This window comes from Melanotaenia boesemani, chromosome 5 (assembly GCF_017639745.1).
Source record: "Melanotaenia boesemani isolate fMelBoe1 chromosome 5, fMelBoe1.pri, whole genome shotgun sequence".
In the NCBI taxonomy this organism is placed as follows: domain Eukaryota; kingdom Metazoa; phylum Chordata; class Actinopteri; order Atheriniformes; family Melanotaeniidae; genus Melanotaenia; species Melanotaenia boesemani.
In genome coordinates this window covers 6,387,588-6,410,911 of record NC_055686.1, presented here as the reverse complement: position 1 = coordinate 6,410,911, position 23,324 = coordinate 6,387,588, and the positions used below count along the sequence as shown (strand labels likewise).

General features: G+C 40.0%; 1 protein-coding gene, 1 long non-coding RNA gene and 4 other non-coding genes across 9 annotated transcripts in view; 5 read left to right on the top strand and 1 right to left on the bottom strand.

Annotated features, from left to right (window-relative positions):
• LOC121640370 (tripartite motif-containing protein 2-like) overlaps window positions 1-18,295 on the bottom strand; it is a 24,378-nt gene extending 6,083 nt beyond the window's left edge. The window contains exons 1-11 of one of the 2 annotated variants that reach the window (XM_041986086.1): window positions 18,119-18,295; window positions 5,269-5,875; window positions 4,322-4,470; window positions 3,501-3,681; window positions 3,139-3,398; window positions 2,916-3,054; window positions 2,626-2,829; window positions 963-1,158; window positions 611-714; window positions 359-526; window positions 73-241 (exon numbers count right to left, since the gene is read on the bottom strand). In XM_041986086.1, coding sequence (XP_041842020.1) covers window positions 73-241; window positions 359-526; window positions 611-714; window positions 963-1,158; window positions 2,626-2,829; window positions 2,916-3,054; window positions 3,139-3,398; window positions 3,501-3,681; window positions 4,322-4,470; window positions 5,269-5,367 — 1,669 coding nt within the window. In that variant the 5' untranslated portion in view covers window positions 5,368-5,875; window positions 18,119-18,295. The remainder of the gene's footprint in view (window positions 1-72; window positions 242-358; window positions 527-610; window positions 715-962; window positions 1,159-2,625; window positions 2,830-2,915; window positions 3,055-3,138; window positions 3,399-3,500; window positions 3,682-4,321; window positions 4,471-5,268; window positions 5,876-18,118) is intronic. The other variant, XM_041986087.1, reaches the window with a different exon arrangement.
• On the top strand, window positions 14,522-23,324 carry LOC121640371. 3 transcript variants are annotated; one of them, XR_006010443.1, is made up of 8 exons: window positions 14,522-14,532; window positions 19,954-19,971; window positions 20,706-20,770; window positions 20,890-20,998; window positions 22,331-22,408; window positions 22,615-22,674; window positions 22,907-22,969; window positions 23,209-23,324. It is a non-coding gene; the product is annotated as an uncharacterized LOC121640371 (long non-coding RNA). The 3 variants fall into 3 exon arrangements; XR_006010442.1 differs by lacking the exon at window positions 14,522-14,532 and having other exon boundaries at window positions 19,903-19,971; window positions 20,890-21,012; XR_006010441.1 differs by lacking the exon at window positions 14,522-14,532 and having other exon boundaries at window positions 19,907-19,971.
• LOC121640867 lies at window positions 22,164-22,256 on the top strand. The gene has a single exon (XR_006010598.1). It is a non-coding gene; the product is annotated as a small nucleolar RNA SNORD14 (small nucleolar RNA).
• On the top strand, window positions 22,445-22,537 carry LOC121640866. The gene has a single exon (XR_006010597.1). It is a non-coding gene; the product is annotated as a small nucleolar RNA SNORD14 (small nucleolar RNA).
• On the top strand, window positions 22,749-22,841 carry LOC121640863. Its single transcript, XR_006010595.1, has one exon. It is a non-coding gene; the product is annotated as a small nucleolar RNA SNORD14 (small nucleolar RNA).
• On the top strand, window positions 23,039-23,131 carry LOC121640865. The gene has a single exon (XR_006010596.1). It is a non-coding gene; the product is annotated as a small nucleolar RNA SNORD14 (small nucleolar RNA).

The following is a 23,324-nucleotide window of genomic DNA, read 5'->3' as shown; positions in this document are numbered from 1 at the left end:
TTAAATATGATTTAAGCCATCACACATTCAGCGTACACTTATTCTGAGTTTTACAGTCTTACAAAACACAACCTGCAAACTGCTTGTCACCGTTGCCCCGACTCCCAAACTTGGTGATAAGTTTTCCAGTCAGCTGGAAGATGAAAACTGTGCACGCCTTGTTGTCAACCACAATCACGTGACCGTTTTGGTCCACGGACACGCCTTTTGGCCCCATGAGTCTCCCGGAGCCAAGTTTTGCCTGTTGGACAGCAAATCCAAAGAATATGAATGAAGAAAAACTGATTAACACATCCAACATTTTAGGTTTATGCATCAAAGAAGACATCTATACTTCCAGTAACCATGCAGCACTTACCTTAAACTTGCCCTCGCAGGTGAAGATGCTGACCCACTTGTTGTCATAATCAGCAATGATGATGTCACCACTTGGGTGCACAGCTACACCTGTTGGCCGCTGCAGTTGCCCCGGCGATCTTCCACGCACCCCAAAACGAGTCTTGAATTCCCCCTCATTGGAAAAAATCTAGTGATATTAAAGGGTTTTCAGCTTCATGTCTAATATGTCACCGTCAAAGCTTTGAAGACCTGAGGACCGGACAAGCTATACCTGAACACACTGATTGTTGCTGTCAGCTATCAGTATCCTGTCGCTGGAGGAGGCGGCCACTCCTTGAAGGTTGGTGAACTCGCCTTTATTCCTTCCTTTTGTTCCTAAAGAAAGAAGGAAGACCCAAAGAAAACTGAGTGAGCATTGTTTTTTTACAGACAATTATCTGGTTAACATTTGAGTATGGTCTGTTTCATATTTGGACTCTGCTCAGGTCGGTAACTTTGATGTTTGATTATATTTGATAGATGAAGGTATATACTGAAAAATAAATGCATTCACAACTAAAAGTTTCGTTGTGAACTATGACAAAAACTAGAATTACAAGAATTATTCCAGATAAATCTCTCACCAATCCTAAAGATGAGGTCATCCTCGATGGGGTTCTGAGTTTTCCGTCGCGGAGTGCCCAGGGCGCTACTAGCCCTCTTGGAGCCCTTCTTCTTCTGGCCAGGAGACTTGCCTCGTCTCTTGACCCCCTCAGAGGAGCCTGTGGACGGGGTGGCGTTGGCAGCTGAATTGGTTGCTGTTGTGGTGGAGGGAGACACCTGGATGGACAACAAACTCAAGGTGAAAATGCTGTTTATCTTCATTTGAAAATCAGACATTTATTTAAAAATAAAATCCAGTTGCCTCCTACAAAAGTCCACAGAATGTTAAATGATCAATGATCAATTAAAGGATCAGTGTTACACCTCTATGGTTCTGTAGGCCTGAGGCTGTTTAAAGTCACATAAAAACTAATATAAACAATTGAAAGGCTGTCAGGAGCCAAACCAAAAAGTGGTGAACTAGCCTTGCCTCAGAGGTCATACTGGCCATCCTAAAACCTGAAAACAACATGCACTTCCCACAAACCCAAATAATGGTCCAGTACAACATGTAAAAAGTCCTGTTAAAAGACATACTATTGAACTTTAGCAGATTTTCACACTTTAGTACCACTTAACAAAGGCTAATTCAGTGTCTGTCCTCTTGCTATTCTTTGAATCAGCTATGGTGCACATCTAAAATGACCAATGTGTTGATATCCAGTTGCTGGTAGTGTTAACCCTAACCCTGAAAAAAGGGATCTGATACATTCCACATCTTTTCCGATGAGCTCCTGAGAAAAAGCCTGGTCTTTTCCAGCTTCAAGAAACAAAGATCAGTCTCTTTTCCTGGAGACTTGCAAATGTTAGTGCTTCTTTTTACTGTGTTGGAAGAGACGGTACAGAGTAGAAAGCACCAATTAGGTCGCGTTAAATTCTTTGTTGTTACCATGAACTCTGATTTTAGCCCAGAACCTATGTTAAAAGTTTGTGGGAGAAAGCTGTGAAATTGAAAAGAAAAAAACATCTGTCCTGTTGGTAGAGAGAGAACAAACTGTTCAAGGTCCCAGCCATGTGCCTGGTAGTAGCTGGGATAGACTCCAGTCCATCTACAACCCTGCACTGGAATGAGCAGGTATAGACTATGGATGGGTAAATGGTAGAGAATATATATCAAAAATTTGATCAAAGAATCAAAGGAAGAAGGCAGTCGCTAACAAAAATATAGGTTTTCTGAACCCTTTGCAAACAGCATCCACCAGATCCACCCCCAAGCACTACTTTAAGGTATTTAAAGTGTCACTGTGTAGAGATCTGATTTGATTATAGATATGAGTTTGAGCCCTTAAAACTGGAAAGGGATAAAAAGGGATAAAAGACTAAACTGAAAGTCATAATCCAGGCAAAACCTTATTTTACTGGACCACTGACAGGTGCTTGTTTACCCTTTCTTAAGAAAAGTGTTTGTTCTTGACACGTCAGTATTTAGCACTTTGTTAGCAAAAACATTAATTGTACAAAGGAAGAACTTTCTGAAAATATGTTTACAGCTCCACTGCACACACACCTAAACTCCAGACAGGACCAGATAAAACTGTCCAGCTAGCAGATAAAACTGTTCTTGGGCTTGGCTGAGTAGAATTAGACAATTTATCATACAAAGTTTAACCAAGGATAAAGTAAGTATTCATGCTTTTTACTCACAAATTCCAAGGTGGCTCCACCCACCTCTGCCTCTAAGGCCTTGGTGATGGTCAGTTTGAAGGGACTTCCTTTTATGTGCTGGTCGTACAAACGAAGAGCCAGCGAGAAATCGCCTTCCTTTGGCACTGTATACACAAACTCATACGTCCCATTCTTGTGATCCACAATCTCACCGTCTACTATGCTGCCATCTGGGGTAAATACCTGTATGACCACAGAGACGATGGTTAAAAGTCTCATTGTCCATAAAGGTAAGCTATGTTTAATACAAGCTTGGCCATGAAACCAACCTCAGCTGACAGGATTGCGTTACCACTTTTGCAAGCTCCCCCTGACTTGTCTCTTGTTACAATGGTAACGGAGGCAGGATGTCCCACAACGCACTGCTCCAGGCCAAGACCCATGGCTTCGCTCTGGCTTGCCACCGCACTGAGGTATATAACAGTGTGTTTAATCCACAACTGTGTCTTTTTAAAAACAGGTCCAAAGCTTTTTACATTAGTATGATCGCACCTGGTTGTGACAATGGTTCCCAGGTTGTGTATGGACTTCCTTAGTCCATCTGTCTCCATCACCAGATCCAGCTGGTCATTCTCCTCCGGCTGACACGGCAAACCACAGCGCACAAGTTCACCTAACCTGTCCCCCAGCTCACGTTCCACCTGCAGGTTTGCCACACACGGCTCTCCAGCAAGAGCTTCCTCCGTCTGGGTACAGGTGGCTGAGATGTCCCCATCTCCTCGGACAAGACTATCTAACTGGGCTTGGAGGACCTAGAGAAAAAAAATATATATTAATTTCTTGATCTCACCATGAAGAATGAGATTTTCAGAACTAGTCAACAGTCTCATCATGTTGTTTTGAAAGATTTTCACCTTTTGTTTGAGTCCATATGTGACTTCCAGCTCCATCAGCAGGACACTCTTCCGAACGTCCAGCTGCTTATGCAGGTCCTCAAAGCTGGACTGGATGTCCTCTTCAATGGAAGCCCTCTGATTGGTCAGCTGCTGGAGGATCTCTTTAACAAAAGACAGTGCATCTGCAATCTGTGGGAGTCTAGAAAAGATGGATGTAAAGGTGGGGTCAGATACCAGTAATACATCACCATTACATGTAGCATCTACTTTTTATTATCAATAAATTGTTTAATCATTTGCTACTTTTCATTGTTAAAAATTTTAGTCTATCTTTTGTGTCTTCATAAATCTTTAAATCTTGAACTTGCATCTGTCCACCAGATGTCAGTAGTTCCTCACTGTACATTAAACTGTCTCTTCATGCATGTGGATAATCCCTGTGTCCTGATTTAGTGTTGAGTATAATAACAATATTTTAATTAAACGAGTCAAGTATTAGTTTAAAAAGTATGTTTCGACTACATATATTTATAGCTTGGATTATTATAAATTAACATTCAATACATTTGACACACACTATAATCATTGATAATATATTTAGTACTGTTTTATGAAAATGACTTTATGAAAATCCATATACAAGATATCCCCAAACAATAACTACCCCTTTTTAATCCTATTCTTTCATTATAATTTAGTTTAACATCATTATTAATATGGAGCAAATCAATTAATCTGTGAGAAATGTGATTGGTTATCAGTCAGAAATGATACTCTAACAGCTTAGAAAACATAGACACTACACACTCAGTTAAAATGTGTGTAGTGTTTGTGTTTACCTTGTCTGGACGTTCTCCAGCCTCTCCTGTAGCCTGCTGCGGTGCTGCTCCAGGGCTTGGCTGAGGGGCACCTGAGGGTGCTCTTCATGCTCCGACACACAGTCCTCACACAGCGGACACTCGCAGGCTGAACAGTACAGATCAGCCACCTGCTTATACAAAGGTGTTCAAAGATTTAGAAAAAGATAAGTCAAATTTATGACTCAGGATTTGTCCTTTGCATCTTATTGTGGTTTTGAAAAGAATTACGAGGCTGCAGCTGTATCAGAACCTAAAACTGACCCTGAACGTAAACCTACAACAAACCCCTTCACATATTCATTCATGCAGCACTTCTGTACAGTTTCCCCTTCTTTACTTCCTGTTATCTTGCTTGTTGTTGCTATATGCATTATCTCAACTTGACCTTCAGATTGGCAAAACCCAACAAGTATCAGGTTTCAGGCTGTTTTGCTGATGCTTCAGTTCAAGTTGGGTTATTTTCAGTGTGATTTAAAAGATGTTTTCTCTGCATAGTTGCATGTTACATGTAAAAAGGAAATGGATGGATGGATGGATGTTTTGTTCTTTGACAGTCGCACATATTTATTTAGATTTTTATGCTGTTGTATGTAATAGTGTCAAAGAGCTATTTTTCTGAAGCATTGTCATAGCGTTAGGCAACCAGCTAAAACAAGCCGTCATTAGCTGCCAGCCCCACATAATGATCATAAAATTGCACTGTTGTTTTAACAACCTTGTTTTGTACAGTATGTGCGCTTTAGAGGTAAAAGGTATTGGCCTTTTTACGCCAATATTCTGACTCTGGCAGGGGATGTTCATGACCCAAGTCAGGTTTAGGTGCCGGTAGGGTTTTAACACATGGACATGCTGGGAAAGCTGTGCTATATTCTTTTCCTTGTTTTGTTATTAAGATGTTGCTGTGTGAAGAAATGGCTTCTCCGTACCTTCGCTGCATGTTGCAGGCATGTGTTTTTGCTGGGTGGAGCCTCCAGGACGGTACACTCCTCACTGCTGCTATCTGGGGAGTGTTGGTGGGCCTCCATCTGCAAGCAGCAGGCTGGTGGGGGTGAACCTCCGAACACACCCCTTACTCCACACTGCAGCCAGGAGAAGGGGCTTTCTGTTCAGACGCAGAGCTTACTTCTTGGTTTTTGTGTCGTTTGCTTGAGTAACTCTCTCGTCTCTTGTTTACTCCATCATACATTCAAGAGGAAGAGAGAAACATTCAGATTTATCTTGGCACAAGGTGAATCTCAAGAAGTCTTTTGAAGTCTATCACCTTAAGATGTAGGTCTGTTTTTTTAGTAAATCCGCTTTTTTTTTCTTGGTTTCTCTGCTGCAGAGAGGGTAACACCCAAAATCTCAAAATATTTTCCAAAAACATTCTTCTACTTCCATGTTGTCACGTCCCAGGGTAATATTTGTCTCTTGAAATACCAGAAACAGATAACTGTAAAGTATGAGAGGCCCCGCAGGTCTGATTTGTTCGGAAAAGGAAGATGTTGGTTTAATTCACAGAGGGTTCAGACTGAGGACAGAATCCAATGGTTCCTGGAGGAAAGAGAAATAGAGACAAGGATTAGCTGGAGAAGCAGATAAACATGCATTAATAGTCAGCATTTTCAGTGTGCAGCACCATCCTGCAGGTCCTTATCTAGACTTGGCTGATGGGTGCTTGGTGCGTGTCCTTCTCTGAATGGAAAAACTGGAATGATTCATTCTTCTTTTCTGGATGTGAAGGTGAAACTGAAGGTGTCAGCTTACAGAAACAGCTTCCACTCTTCATGCTTACATTTCTTGATGCTCCCTTTTTTAATCAAATCTGCTTTTCTCTAAGTAAAAAAGTTCCAGCAACACAGATTTAAAAAAATAAAGCATCTGTCTGTGCCATCGTTTATACCTGAAGATATTTTGAACATCTTTAACTTGACATGATCTCTGTCTGATCTTTAGATTTCCAAAGATTTCCATCTCTGCGGAACCAGCTCCCAGTTTGGGTTCAGGAAGTAGACACCCCCTCTGCCTTTAAAATCCAAATTCAGACTTTCCTTTTGGACAAAGCTTGTAGTTCGGGCTGCCATCCCTTCTATTAAGCTGCTACAGGCTGAGGCTGCAGGGGGGGTGTCCCATGATGCCCTGAGCTTTTTTCTACACTTTTCTGTTTACTTTTTGTTTAAATATAAAACATTATTGTTGTCATTAATTTGTGTTTCCCTTTTCTTTCTCAGCAGTTATCTCTGGCTTAGAGTTTTGGTGATCCATCCCCAACTAATCAATGCAGATGGCCATACTTCCTGGTTCAGCTTCTGACAGAGGTTTTCCTTTCCTGATAAATGGGAGTTTTCTTCTTTCCACTGTCACTCGCCACCCCGTGGATGCTCAGGATGGGGGACTGAATCGAAGAGAGTAGTCAGTTTGTTGGTTTCCTTAACTTGGTGATCGTTTCCCACAACCTGGCTTATATGAATACAGTTATTGTAAAGTGGACTAATGTGGATCATATAAGGGATTTGTTTTGACTGGATTTGTAACCACAGTGAATTGGATTGAATTGGACTCTATTATAATTATAACTCACTAGACTGAGTTTGGCATTAAATGCACTGAATCCATAATCACATAGGGAATATAATAACAGAGCTTTTAGAGCTGCAAAATACCGACACAAAATGTATTCATGGATTATAAATACAATGGAAATACAATGCTGCAAATATCTACTGTACCAATATAAAAACTTTTCTTTCATTTATTCATAATTCCTTCTCTCCTAGAAGATCTATCGTGCTTATTACCAGTTTACATGCTGAAAGCTGCTGGATGGTTTCCCTGTTAAAGCATACCTCCACTGGGTAGCATTGATCCAGGTCCACATGCAGCCTCTATGCTCTGGTACCCCAGTTTGTACTGCTAGGTGAGTTTTTCCAGGTTTTCCAAATTACGTGGATGTTTTATGAAAAAGGCATTTGTTATAAAACGAGTCATAGCAGCTTTTATTCTCATAGTTATCCTGATTTTACAGAGGGTAAATTTATGAGTGAAATTACAGTTCAGAAGAAGAAGAAGGTCAGATTGCTCCAACTTTTGTCTTTGAGGAGGTTGTTGCACTCAGTCGATGGCACACTCAACCACACAGTTTGTTCATTCAGAGGAAGACAGATGCATTTATAAAGCTGTTTCAGTTACAGCCGAGACTCTAGCGGATGCTACCCAACTTCACACAGCATCATGACTTTTGGACGTGCTCTGGGGGCTTGTGTTACTCTGGATTTGAGATTGCAGGTGTTCGGTGGTGATTGGTTTAACTGATGTTGGATCTTTGCTTCAATTTGTGCCCTTGTTCTCAGGCCTGGTATAATGTCATAAATATGTGCTGATTTCCCTTTTCTTCACATGGCAATGGCTGCCTAACAAACAACTTTTTACATGTCTGCACATAAATGTTTAGATATCACTGACTGCATTGAGGAGCACACACATTAGAACACACAATGCTAAATAAAACATTATTTCAATGACAAAGAAACTAACCCAGTCACCCCAGATAATAAACAATGTTTGACCCATATCTGCACATATTTGACCTTGGCTTAGATCGACTCCGTGTGAAAATGGCTGCCAAAACTCAGCCACATGTGGCCCAAAAGGAAACTGCTGTATTCATGTCCAGGCCAGCTGCTCATGTTCGGACCACATCTGGCCCAAACACTTGTCAGTTCCACGCCTGAGCCAAATGTTGGCCAGATGAGGCCTGATACATCTGCCATCTGAGGCAGCTTGATGTAGAGGAACTACTGTGAAAATGTGCTTTTTACTTTTTCTAAGTTAAAGACATTGCTGCTGTATTCGTGCTGTTTCACCTGTAAAGGCAGGAAACTGTTCATGGTCATGTAAGTGCTGTAAATAAAGCTGTGTGCATGTTGGGTTGGTGCTTTTTCTTGTGGATGAAGTTTGGATAATCACTTATAAAGTTAAATTCTACATGCTAGTAACAAACATGCTGTATGTGTTATCTGTAGTGAAGGGTTTGAAAACAGCCAGATTTCCTGCTCATCCTGCAAACCTGGATTCAGTTAGCCCAGAGGTCCCCAACCCTGGTCCTCAAGGCCCACTATCCTGCAGGTCTTAGATGTCTCCCTGCTACAAGACACATGATTCAAATTAATGGCTCATTAGTAGACTTGCACAGAGCTGGTCAGAGAGCCGTTTAATTAGAATCTGTTTAATGTAAGGCTGGGGACCTCTGAGTGAGCTTACTACCAGCACCTGCTCTGTCTTACTTATTAACACACTCTATAAATCCTTCCCGGTTTCCGTCATTCAGTGACAGATCCTGGTAGTAGCTAAAGCTTTATGTCTGTGATTGTTCACTATTGTTTGTTTTTTCTCACTTTTCTTTAGTCTCTTATAAAGTCTGTTATTAAGACACCTGCCCACCTCCCGGCTGTCCAGCATCTGGGGTCTCCTCATACTACCACAGATTGTGACACTCTTTCTTTAAACACCACCGTTACATGACATCAGTCTGAGTTTATTCATGTTAATGTTTCCTGTGCTCCTCCCCCACCTCAAGAATACTCATATTTGTTTCTTACATGTGGCTCATCACATTCCTAACGTCCCCAATTAGTTCCAACATGGTTTGACCGACTGCTGACCTGTGCAGCCCAGCGTGGGACGGATGGTATGATCCACAGACGGGGTGATGAGGATGGTTTGCTCCTTGTAGAGACAGCAGAAGTAAACCAAGAATTAAATACTAATAAAAAGCTTCTATGAGCTGAAATGTAGGTCAGCAAAATGTCTTCAAAGTGATAGAAATGGATGGAGGGGGGTGTCGTTTCCATAGTAACAGACGGCATGGAGGAGCTGGGGGTGTAGCACTGACTACGAGGAAGAAGTGAAGCAATCATAGTCTCTTTGATCCCAAAATCCTAAATTTATCTGTCTGCTTGTGAAGACCAGAAAGCGTGAGGACTCAGTTCACACTGATGAAACCAAACACCCCCAGAATGTTCTTGAGGGTGATAGTGATGGATGAGTGTCAGCAGCTGCGTTAAGTCTAACCTGGACCGTATCAGTACTGAAACTCACATCTTTGAATGGGAGGAAGCAAAAAGAAACCAAATGGGACAAACTCTGCAGATATGCTCATTACAGATGCATGAATGTAGCCGGGGAGGGGCGGTGCATCAAGACTATATGCAGAGTGTACCCCCAAAGCTTCCTTCAGCGATGCTGGGTTTCCTGAGCTGGTAATTTCACCGTGGGATGAGTCACCATGGCAACATGAAAAGTCTTGGTGACACTGTCAGTAATAAAATGACATTTTTGACCTAATGGTGGTGTTTCCTAATCTTAACCAAGTGTGTCTAATGTCTAATGAAGCAGTGGAGAAGAAGAGAATACGTTTGAGTTTGAAGAGAGTTTTATGATTTCATGTGTTTAGTTTTTTATGTCTTTATATGTATTTTTTTCATATTCTATATTGATTTATATTGTAATACATTGTGGGGGGGTTTATTTGTTTAATGGGCTATTTAAGAAAACTATGCTGACTCACTTAAGTGAAAATGAAAATGGAGAAAAGGGAAAAGCAGCATAAAGGCCGACCAGAAGAAGAAAGCAGAATTTATTACTAGCAGAACTTTGTAGAAATAACATACAGATCAACAGTGACAGTGCATCAGAAAGGTCTTATGGCTTTATTCCAGCCATAGAGGAACATTATTTTTCTTCTTTTCAGACACACATAGAACTTTCTGCTCACTGGTTGATCTTTGGCTGCTCCTGATTGGACATCACTGTCAATTTAAGCTCTGATTGGTGGAAAGTTAGACAGGAAGTGGCTTTTTGGGTCTAAATAGAGGTCTCTTAGCAACATAATAGTGACAGTGATCTTTTTATGATGAAAATGTGATAAATAATGCTGTTATCATGGATCATTGAGGATTTAGAGTCTCTGAATAAACATTACATTTTGTGGCTAAATTGTAAACTTCCTGGATGGGATATAAATACCTATAGATCACTTCCATAGGTCACCTGAAGGATAAGCTATCCATCACAATTTACCCCACAGAGTTACACTACGGCTCCTCAGACACTGATGATATATGATAGCGATCGGAGTCCCGGGCATCTAGCAGAGTTTTAAGGGTTAATGGCTTCGATGTCATCCTCTCAGAGTAGATATGAAACAACACAAAGAGCTTCAGCAGTGACTCAACAGACACGGCTGCTTTTTCTGATACCAGGTGGTTTATTCTAAGAGGATTTCTCATTTTTAAATTAGTTTTTTTCATTTTAGTTTTGTTATATTTCAATTATCTTAAATATTTCTTATTCAATTTTAAGAAGAGAAATAAATGGAAAAAGTTGCTTTAAAATTGCTTTTAAAATATAGATAAATATTCCCCTACATCCTTCTCTCTGTTTGTTCTTGTCTTTATCTCTCTGCCGTCCAACATATTTTATCCTCCCGCGTGTGTGTAAAACATGAACTGAATATTCTTGTGAATAATTTATAGAGAGGAGGGATTATGGATCCGAGTTCCCTGTGATTTCCAACGTAATCCTGTTTCAGCACCTCCTCCCCCCAACGCTGTGCTCAGAGGACGTAGCCTCCGCTGACATGAAAGCAGCCACACCAGCTTATCACACACACACCCACACACAGTTCCATTCAAGGATTCTCTGCTGTACGATGCTGCAAAGGATTATGGGTCTCTGTTTGGAGTGAGTGTGTGTGTGTGTGCTTGTGTGTGTGTGTGTGTGTGTGTGTGTGTGTGTGTGTGTGTGTGTGTGTGTGTGTGTGTGTGTGTGTGTGTGTGTGTGTGTGGTGACTGTCTGTGACTATCCCAGAGCCAGAGACAATCAAAGCCCTTCTTGCTTTTGGTTTCACAAAGAAGAAATTCATCAATGTTTTAAATGCATCACCAGACGTGTGTTTACAAAGTAAAATGAGTGTGTTTGGGTTTGTGTGTGTCCATGTGTGATGTCCACACGTCTGCTCACACTGAACTTTTAAAATCAAGTTTTATTCTGTAGAAATACTTGTATTTATTTTAATAGTCTAGTACATGTCAGAGAAAACGTTTGTTTTAAGTTTCCATCCAAGCAGAGTTACCAACCAGCTCAGACCCCTGAACACACCAGGAGCCTGCAGCAGGATTAGTAACTTATTGAGTTCAACTCCCCTTCGTATCACAAAGTTGGTTCATTTTATTTTTACTGCATTGTATCACCATGGCAACTGATGATGGAAACCTAACCTGTTCCATGGCACGTTTGGTCCTGAGATAAACGGTGAAAGTTTCGCCTCCAGCCAATCAGTTCTCATAGAAAATGAAAAAACCAAAGGATTTTACTGAATGATAAAAGATTTTCTGCCCTATTCCTACAGTTTTAGTATCAAATTCCCCAAACTGCATCATATGTTCATGTTCATCCCCGCATTTATTTTATAAAATTATCTTAAAATGAATTACTTAAATCCTTTTAATTAACCCTTTTAGCCCTGTCTTCATTCTGTAGGCCACTCCTCAAAAATGGCACACCCATAATGAAATATGTCTGCAACCACAAGGTCTATTTAAATACCTTTGGTGTCATAATAAGGGGAGTCTTGTTAAGATATGTAAATACCAGTATATGTGTTACTAGTGAACAATAAATGAAGATGGCACAGAGCACAAATGGAAAAAGTTTCAGGCTAGCCTTAAAAAAAACAACCACTTTCAGAAAGAATATTTTTTCTCTTTGACCAAATGTTTTCCAGTTAGGACCTCAGGTTTAAAGAGGTTAAATGTTTTGAGTCTAGATGACGGAAAATGAAAATAAGATATGGCTTCTGCAAAAGGCTACAACTAAAGGTGTGTTAAAACAAAGAAAAGATGAAATAATCAAATCTTATAAAAATGTGCATAATGAAAAGTACAAAGACGTGTGTCAAACCAGCCAAATCGATGATGAAGAGGTTCAAAAAGTACAGATACCTGGGAACAGTTCTGACTCACACACACACACACACACACACAATTTCCTCCAGGATTAATAAAGTATTCTGATTCTGATGATTCACACTTGAATAATAAAAAGAACACAAACTTTGTTAAGCAGGGTCATGTATGAGTTCACCTCCTCATACATTTAGTGTCTATTATCAGACTTTCTCCTGTTTTAGTGAAGCCCAGCAGGAAGACCTGAGCTTTCTGTAAGAACAGAGCCATCCAGAGGGTGAGGACCATCGTTAGCTAACTGGACCGTGTACTGGCGAGGTAATCTTCCTCACGCCCTCTGGTTGGCCATGCTATGCTCCCTCTTATGTTCCCTCAGCCATCAAGTTCCTGCACGTCAAGCCCAGCTTAATGATTTTCATTTTTATTATTATTTTCATATCTTTATTCCATTCTATTTTTATTCTATTAATGTCGAACTTTTTCTTTTACATTTACCTGTGCGAAGTTGAGCTAACACCAAACAGACAAAAAAAAATCACCTTGTTATATGATACCTTACAAAAAAATAAGCTTGAATCTATTTCCTTTGTGGTGCTTCAGGTGCATTGAGTGGTTCATGCAGTAATCTGCACACTGCTGTGCTGTAAGTAAGTGATGCTTTCTTATCGCACTACTTAAATTATTTATTTTCCTTTAATAAATGGGCTTGGCTGCAATGAATTGTCTGTATCTAAATGCACCTGCAACAATTATTCAAGAAAATACACGATTGTAAATTGAGCTGATAATGTTGATCAGTTTATTAATTAATGCATTCACATATTCTGCATTTTCTGACATCTTTCCTTCCTGTGTTAGCTGCAAAAACTGTTTTCAGCCTGTCAGGAATGTATGACTGTGAATGGTCATCTGCTGTAAGCTCCGCCCCCTTCACATGGTTTACACACATATCCAGACTCAAGTTGACTGGCCGAGTCAATAACCAGCATCCCTGAACCTCTTTAAAAGATTAGTTGGCCCAGATCCATCAAAAAAAACCTGAACATGTTTAGTCAGGGTCCAGGATACTCTGATAACCAATCAGAACATGAAAACAAACAGAAAAATGTTATGTTACATGAAGAAATGAGCTCTGATTGTATCATAGATGTCATGGTACTTATAGGTTCCGCAAAGTCCTGTATGAGTACTTGCAGTAGCTTTGCTGTTGCCAGGGTAGCCATGTGTGTTGCCATGGAAATAAACATCTAAAGGGGATATATAAAACAATTGTGTATGTTATTTTTACAACATAAATTGTATTGAGCCTTGTCCAAACATCACCACACTCAACAACAACATGGCAACCACACAACAGAGGTGTTTCTGTCTCGCAGCGCCTGACTCCTGCTGATAAGACCCATAACAACACAATCAGATGGCTGCATTTCACACCATGTCAGCACTGAAGTGTCAACACACAGAGATCACCTCTGCACGTGCAGTAGGTTCATTTTCCAACCCACGACCTACAAACTCCATTTCCTGGAAAGTTTTCCCACTGTGATAGGAAAATGTAAACAAATTAGAAATTTCATGAAACAACAGTCAAAAACTGAGAAAGCAAGAAATGTTTACAGAGTCTAGAAGTAATTCTCCAACCAGCAGATTAACTGGTGGCAGGTGAGGGTGTCACGATTGGGTATAAAAGAAGCATCCACCAAATGCTTCATGTTTCCAAGAAACAGGTCATGGCCCATCAATCTGTACCACAGAGACTACATCAGAGAATCATTAAAATTGAGCGGAACGTTGCAAAGAAAATGCAAAGTTTGAAAAGAAAAAAATCTGTTTGCAAAGGTCAAATTAGATGGTTGTGGACTTCAAGTCCTCAGGCAACACTGCGGGAGAAACCATCATGCTACCATGATCAGTACACTTGGGAAACCATTTAATACAGTCCACCGCTGTATTCAGGAATAAAACCTGAAACCGAATTACACAGGAGGGAAGTCGTCAACCCTGCTGTGTTTCCTACACACCACTTCATCAGTGAACCAACTCCGCCACATTCCCTCTTTATTTATAAAAATTCTGGCAGTTACATTAAAGTATCGATGTTATCATACTTGTATCAATAGATATCACTATCAACGTTAATCGATATTATCAGTACTTGGATTGATCTGCCACATGTTTAATTTCTTGTTTAAACAGATATCTAACTAGCCAATCACATGCATTTAGTCATGTAGACCTGGCAGACTGGTTGGAGATGATAGAAATGCAACAGGAAGTCCAATAAGCACTGGTTCCCACCATGGTCTGTAGAACAGCATCTCTGAACGCAACACAACCAGCTTTTAAGCAGATGGGCTACAGCAGCAGAAGACCACACCAGATGCCTTCTGTCGGCTAAGAAACTGAAGGTACAATTGACACAGACTCACCAACACTGGACAATAGAAAATGGAGAAACGTTGCTGGTCTGATGAGTCTCCATTTCAGCTCCACATTCAGATGCTAGGCTCAGAATTTGGAGGTAACAAAGGAGGATCTAAACAAGAAAGGTCTCCTTAGGTGAGGTATTTTCTTTGAAAAGCTTCGATATTTCTCACTGTGTCAGAGATTCCTCTGTATAATGAAGGTTCTGGACCATCAGGACGTCTCACTAAAAGGAAAAAACAGGAAACATGACTCCATCCTATTTTTACTTTTTTACTCCTTTACTTTTAAAAATACTCAACTTATATTTGTATTAACGCAAAATGTCAACATTTAAGAATACATACCTTTAAATGACTCATAAATGTAAATAATCTGCTATTAGATGCGACTCATGGTGGAGAAACTTTTCATCTTTAAACTAATTAATGACTGATTCTCAGCGGCTGTTCTGCATTAAAGAGTCGGACTGGGAGCACTTTCCCCTGCTCCACACTAACAGATTAGTTTTCAATTTCTGAAATCGGCTTAAAATCCACTTAACTCTGCATGAAATAACAAAAGCTCAATATGTTGGTGATTGAAAGCAGGGCAGCTGGGTTAACTGGAAAACGACTTACATGGTTCTGGTTGTGCTGGTTGGTGAAGGTTGAGGTTAAGAATGAAAACCAGTTTCTCAGGAGTCTGAAGGGAATCAGAGGAAAACCCTGACTGGTAATCTGATCCGTCTCCTCTTATATTCCCGTTGGAAAGTTCATGTGCACCACATCTTTTTTAATCGTTTTAATCACTTGTTCGTCATGCAGGTCTCTCGCCCCCCCTCTCTCACTCCTCTGCTGTTTTAATCAGTGTAAAAGCTGCAGCATGTTAAATCTGCATCACTTTGTTTTTACATGACTTGTTGTAAGGATTCTTTTTTCTTTTTTTTACTGTCTCTTCTCATCATTTTGCAGTTATTTAATTGCTCTGCATCTTAGTTTAGCAACAAACCACTACAGCCATTTTGCACCCACACCCACCAGCTACTTTCTAGTACCGGGTAGGACACTTTCTCTTCCAGATCTGTCTTAAATTTTGGTGTCATGGATCCAATAAGGTGTTGGAAACATTCCTCAGAGGTTTTGCTCCATATTGACATGACAGCATCACACAATTGCTCATCGTCATGTTCTAGAAAGCAGGTGGAGATGATCTAAGCTTTGTGACATGGTGCATTATCCTGCTGGAAGGAGCATCAGAAGATGCTACACTGTGGTCATAAAGGGATGGACATGGTCAGCAACAATACTCAGGTAGGCTGTGCTGGTTAAACCAGGCCATGGTGGTACTAAGAGGCCCAAAGTAGGCCAAGAAAGGCAGCCTGAAGTATTGATCCAAGAAGCATGGATCCATGTTTTCATGGTTTTTCCACCCAGCAGTGTAGGCCGAAGTAGCTCAGTTGGGAGGGTGTTAGACTGAAGATCTAAAGGTTTATAGTAGAGTGGGCCCTCAACCCCCAACTGCTTCCTGGATGCTGGAATCTGGCAGTCCACTGCTCCTAGGATGGGTTAAACGCAGTCATTTTGAGGATTTGATTTTATTGTGAGGATTTTTTTTAATATGTTTTAGACATTTTTACAACCATTTTCTACATGTTTATGTTGTACTGGATGTATTTTTTCCTTTGTCGCTTTGTATTTTTCCCATGTGGTTGCTTTGCATTCTCTTGTTTTTGTAAATGTTTTACTTTTCTTGTAGTTTGACGTCTTCAGTCATTTTTTTCTTGCTTTTGGTGAACATCACTGAGTCCTGTTGTCTGCATGTCTTTTATATCTTTTACATTTTATATTTGTGTTGTAATAAAAATAATAATGATAATATTGGATTAGTTTTATGTAGCTTATTTAAAGCATGTTGCTTGCATGTACTTTTGTTTTGCATCTAATGATGTTTTTCTTGTTTTTTGTTCCGCATCTTTAGTCACTTTGCATGTGCTCTGTAGTCGTTTGACTGGATCTTGTAGTCATTTTGCATAATTTAGTTTCCGTATGTGTTTGTTTTGCATCTTCCATCATCACTTCATAGATAGTTTTTAGATGTTTTGCATCATCAGATGCTCATTTTTAGATTTTGGAGTAGACTTTCCTTCATGTAGCTTGTTTTATTCTGTAGTAGTTTTTTTTCCTCTTCACTATGTAAATTTGTGTCCTGCATCTCTGTATGGTTATTTTAGATGTTTTGAACATCTATTAATTAGGATTTGCTATTTTAGAAGTTGTGGTTTTCCTGTGCACTTTGTTCTCATTTCATTAAATTTTAGTTGGTTTAAGTGTTTTTATTTAGCTTTTATGCTCCTTTAAATTGTTGATTCACATTTCATTTATAATCATTTTCATTTTTATGTAGTTGTTTTTTGAAGGCTTGTAAATAATTTTCTAGTTTTCTATTTTATCTTATTTCATATTATTTTTGCCTTTATTTTATTTATTTATCTATTTTATTTTGTTTTTTATACTTTTGTCAGCTTAACATCAGTGTTTTAGTTTCTCCAGTGCGGTCGGTGAGGGTTAGGACAGCGCTTGTAGAGACCATCATGTATGTGTGTGTGGTTACGTGTATACGTGGGTATTTGACAAGTATGTGTGTATGTGTGACCTGTTGGTTTGTGGTCTGGGGGTCTTGATGGATTAAGATGGTTTTTGTTGTTTTTGTATTGCAATTAAATAAAGTTTGATTGATATGTTAAAGTTGTGTTATATTTGTGTTGTTTTGTGTCTCTTTTTGTCTTCATGGTGATGTTTTTTCTCTCTTTTTAGCTAACTGACCGTCTTCAAGAGGAGATATTTAAACTTCCAACATCGTCTTACACAGCAGCTTTGGCCCAGTGTCTCCTGAGGACAGATCCTCCATGTCTGTCCAGTAATCCAACTGGAAACTGTGTGTGTGTGTGTGTTCGGGGGGGTGGGAGTGTGTGGGTGTGTGTGTGTTGTGTGTTTACAGTATGTAGCTTTGAAGATGAGAGTGATCAGCCCAGCTTCTCTTCACAGAAGTGACGTACCTCCTGTTACTGTTAGCCCTCAGGATGCTAACGTGTTCATACAGGCCTGACAACACACCCACCCACACACACCCACACACACACATGACGACTTGTTTTTGCTCTAAAGCTGAGGTAGATCAGTTCAAGCTGTGTTCATTCATTCAATCTCTCCATCTTCATTTCCTCCAGCCAGCCTCAATCCCTCCACTCCCTTATCCCTCTCTCCCAGGAAAACAGCATGCTACAGCTGCTGCTGTCATCATCAAACATTCCTCCATCTGTCCATCACTCATCCACCCATCCATCCACCCATCCATCCACCCACCCATCCACCTATCCATCCATCCATCCCACTGCCCTCTAATCCCAGTAAATAAAGCCAGAACTCACCATGTTTTTTCCAGTCCATCAGCATAACGTCTGTTTTCCAGCCTGAAGCCACCGCGTCATATCGTCCTGTTTGCTGCCTCTCCTTCTCATATGTGTGTGTGTAAGTCTGCGTGTGTGTGTGTGGGAGGGGGAGGATATCATCGTCACGGCAACACCAGCATCTTGCAGCAGCAGCAACACCATGAGGAGGAGGGACAGAGAAGGAGGGGGAGGAGAATCACACAGCAAATCCTGATGCAACCAATCAGGAGGAAGATAGAGAGAAAAAGAGAAAGATGATTGGCTGATGTATCGGTCAGTTGTCAGGTGGTGTGGGAATTTGACACACACATACTCTCTCTCCCCTTCAGTGCATTTATATCAGTCGCTTGCTCTCATCAAACTGTTGACTTGAAGAGTTGATGAAATGAAGTAACATAAAGATGAAGTTGAAATAATAGAATGATAAAATATGCATTTTTTATAACCCCAGATGGGGATTCACCAATCTGACATAAACTGGGTCTAAAAATTGTGGAACAGTTTCAGAAAAAGGTTCCATATCATAACATTTTGAAGCCTTTTAAGATCCCACTATCTACAGTCATCAAACATTTCCAAGAATCTGGAGGAATCTCTGTGTGCATGGGACAAGGCTGGATGCTGGTGATCTTCTGCATTAAAAGCAGACATGATTCTCTACTGTAACCTCTGCATGGACTCATGAAGACTTCCAGAAATCACTGTCTGTGAACACAGTTCACCCTGAAATCCACAAATGCAGGTTAAAGCTCCATCATGCAAAGAAGAAGCCAGATGTGAACAGGATCCAGAAACAGCACCGTCTCCGCAGGACCAAAGCTCATTTAAAATAGTCTGTAAATGGAAAACTGTTCTGTGGTCAGATGGGTGAAAATCCAAAGTTCTTTCTGGAAAGCATGGATGCTGAGTCCTGCAGACTAAAGAGGAGAGGGAGCATCCAGCTTGTTATCAGGTGAAAAGCCTGCATCTCAGATGGATCCGACCTTTCACCAATACAAAACATCTGGAGCATCATGAAAGCAGAAATGCAACAACCAAGCTCCAGGACTGTAGAGCAGCTAGAATCCTGCATCAGACCACAACGGGACAACATTCCTCTCCTTAAATTCCAGCAACTGGTCTCCTCACGTCCCAGACGATTATAGACAGTCGTTAAAAGAAGAGAGGATGCTACACCATGCTGAACATCACCCTAGAACTACTTTTGACAGACGTGCTGCTGCCATGAGATTCACCACCAGCTCATATTTTCCATAAAATGGTAAAATGTCTCATAATCTGATATGTTGCCAATCTTTTACTAGGATAAAATATGGGTTGATGAGATTTGGAAATCTTTGCATTCTGTGTTATTTACATCTTACACAGTGTCCTAAGTTTTTCAAATTGGAGTTTGCAAAACAATGTACAAATACACGAATATGTAATGTCTGTCATCTCAATGAATCACTGTGGTGCAGGAAATGTTACAAGTCCATCATGACACACACCTCTTTGTTAAAACTGTTTATGGGTCACTACAGTTTATTATATAATTTATTCCAATCTATTCATTATATTATCTATCTATCTATCTATCTATCTATCTATCTATCTATCTATCTATCTATCTATCTATCTATCTATCTATCTATCTATCTATCTATCTATCTATCTATCTATCTATCTATCTATCTATCTAGTTGTAGTTCCTCCTCCTGTCCTCTAGGTGTCGCTGCAGCGCTACACAGCAGTTCCATCAGCCGCCATGACATATTTAAAAGGAAGAGAACCAATTCTTGGACCATTTACTCTGCTGTGCGGAAGGAGGGCAGACTGACATACTAATGATGGTAAATATGACTGAAAATTTCGCTTTACTCTTAAAATTTTAGTTCATGCTGTGTAAATTTGTTTTCATCTTTTATTTCCCGGCGTTTCCCACATGAGATGATGAGTTAATCTAACGGATGGTGATAGATTGTTTCAGTGTTTGGGTCGAAGTTTGGTAACAACTTTACCCACGTTGTGCGGTTTTTATTATCTAATCTAATCTATAAATCTTACCTGGTTTGTTTACCACAAGTAATATCTAAAGTCAAGTAAAACCGTAAGCTTTCGCCACATTTTTGTGTACTTTTATTGGAAGTTTTATTTGTTCAGAATTAACCTAAATGCGCCGTGAACTGCTCCAAGTTAAACTTTCCTTTAAAGCAAAGTTGCGGCTCGGTTATCGGCCGCGTTTGAGACGTTCAGCTGAAAATGTGATGTTAAAGTCAGCCACGAGCAGCTGCACACGTGGTGGAAGCGCTGGAGCTGGTTGGTGCTCAAGCTGGGAATAAATTAATATAATTTACAATTTCTGTTTCCATCAATTTATTGAAGTTTCCCTAAACCCAGATAATAGTTGGTAAATGTTAGACATCTAAACATATTAGATTTTAAACTTGTTCTCACTCTCTACACAATACAGTAGTTTTGTAGTTCAAATGTTTGACCAGGACTGATTTATTTTAATTTGAAGATTTGTCATACCTTTTTTATTAACTTTTGGATTGAATGCATTAAATTTCTGTTTTATTTTCAGAGTAGAAACTTTCCTGCTTGTTCAGCAGTCGCCCACCCAGGACTTCAAAATCTACCAAAGATGAGGTTCGGTTTTTTATTTGTACCTTGTTTGTACTTTAAGTCTAAAGACCAGAGATGGTCCAACATTTTCCTTGAATGTCTAAGTATTTGTTAGATTATTAACCTTGTAAATGTACCAACAGGTTCCATCAGCAGCACAAAAAATGGCCTTCATGGACACCGTAGCTATGCTGGCAAACTGGGCCTCTATGGAGGATTGTGGAGGTGAAGAAGAAACCTGCTGTTGGATAGGTGAGTTGGGTCAGGTTAATTTTTTTTTTTTTTTTTTAATGTAAACTATCTGTGTCATTTTGTTCCAACATTGTCTTCTACAACAAATTGGTGTGAAGTCTGAGCTTAAAAAATAAACTCATGATCAGAATTTATGTAAAGCTGGAAGTTAAGTCACAAATCTAGTTTACATGGGAAAGTAAATGTAGAATCAGCTGTTATCCCCCAAAAAGAGAAAATAGGTTGAAACAAATCTGAACAAAAAAGTCGAAGTTGAAGTTTTCTTTTATTTATATTTTACCGTTTCAGAGAATCTATTACATCAGGCTTATAGTAGGGTGCCATCTGGTGGATAACGAGACAAACTACACCAAACAGCCAATAAAAATCATGTTTTTACACTGAAATATTCTAATTGTGTGTACTAGTTTTTGTCTGAGTACTTTTTAAGACTAATGATTTAAAATGTAAAAAGGAAACTAGAAACTTTTCCAACATTAAAAACAACATAAAATGTCTTCACTGAGTTCATTTAAATGGAAACATTTTAATATTGCAGTTTTATTCAGAAACTTGTACAGACATTAAAATGCTTTTAAGCTGAACTGGTTTGAAAAGGTGACGCTTTAGAAATAAACTGGATCAGTCACGTCCTGAAATCTTGATCAGTTTGTGAAATTCCTGCAGATCATCTGGACTCTGCAAGAACAAAGAATCGCTTCTTACAGCCGGTGTGCTGCTGAAATGTGTTCCCTTGTGAAAATATCCTACCGCAGGCTGAATTTATAGATTGTCAACGTTTACTCAGAATAGAATACTGGATGTAGTTTTCATACAATTCAGTTTTGTTTGATTAAACAACAGATTAAAGAAAAAGTAACTGTTATTAATGGCGTCTGAAAAGGAGCTGGATCTATGAGCCTCGCTTTAAAATGTAGTTTTAATGTTCAGAAAGCAGACGTGGAACGTTCTGGATGGGTGTGGTGAAATGTTAAAACACCGGCTTGCTCATATCGGCTTGATGCAGGATTTTGCCACGCATATCTGCCATGTTTTTACTGAATATGTTCCACATGGCATTTTCAACCTTCCACACATTGACTGTACATTATGACACAATAAATAAAACCAGATCTGATGGTCCTGGACTCCAGCAGGGGCTCATAACGATGGTTAGATCTGCTCTTCGCTGTGATGACATGTTTTCCTGCCATTCGTAGTTTCCACCAGAGGTCTGACGACCAAAGATGGTCCAATCCTTCCTTGGATGTCTGAGCGAAGAGCAGCAGCTTTTAACCTGGTTTTATTTTGTTTATTTTTTTTTTGGCTGATTTTTATTGTTTCTCTCTTCAGGCTGAAAGTCTCTGAGGTGTTTTGACCGATGATGAAGCAGCTGAATCCCAGTGATGCTGACCAGAGCTTCTATAGATGGTACATAGTGTAGATGTTTGTTTTTTTTTCTGCTCTTCGCTGTGATGAAGCGTTTTCCTGCCATTCGTAGTTTCCACCAGAGGTCTGACGACCAAAGATGGTTCAATCCTTCCTTGGATGTCTGAGCGAATCAGAATAATTCAGTATGATCCAGCTCCTCCTCCGTTTTGCATCTTAACTAACAGACTTGTCTTCTTCATGGTCAGGGTCCCTGGTTGATGTTTCATACCCAGCTGATGGAAACTTTTGAAGAAACAAACTTCCAGGTTGGTGTTTTAAGGTTTAAACGTTTAAAGTTTTACGAGTTTTGGTGTCTGTTGGGTGACTGACAGCTGATTGGTCGCTGTGATGACATGTTTTCCTGCCATTCGTAGTTTCCACCAGAGGTCTGACGACCAAAGATGGTTCAATCCTTCCTTGGATGTCTGAGCGAATCAGCAGTGATCATTATCATCTGCTCTGTCTCTGCTTTGAGTTAACATCTTCTGTCTGTTTCAGGTACGAAGTGTGAGGAGGGCTTCCTGTCCGGTCTCCAGTGGAAATATCGCAGCTTATTTCCAGGTTGGTGTCCAACCCTCGAGCAGCAGATAGTTTAGGAAGTTGTCTGTAGGATGACTGACAGCTGATTGGTCGCTGTGATGAAGCGTTTTCCTGCCATTCGTAGTTTCCACCAGAGGTCTGACGACCAAAGACGGTTCAATCCTTCCTTGGATGTCTGAGCGAGTTTTGTCCTAGTTGAGAACGTCATTGTCCCGTTCATCCATCTGACCACACTTTTCCTGTTTCCTTTGTTCCTGCAGGTGGACGAGAAGCTGCTGCCGATTGCTGGTGATGGAGTTTATTTAGTTGAAGTTGTTGTTTTCATATACTGTGTTCATGAAGAAATAAAATCCCCCAGATGGGAAGTGAAACTGGA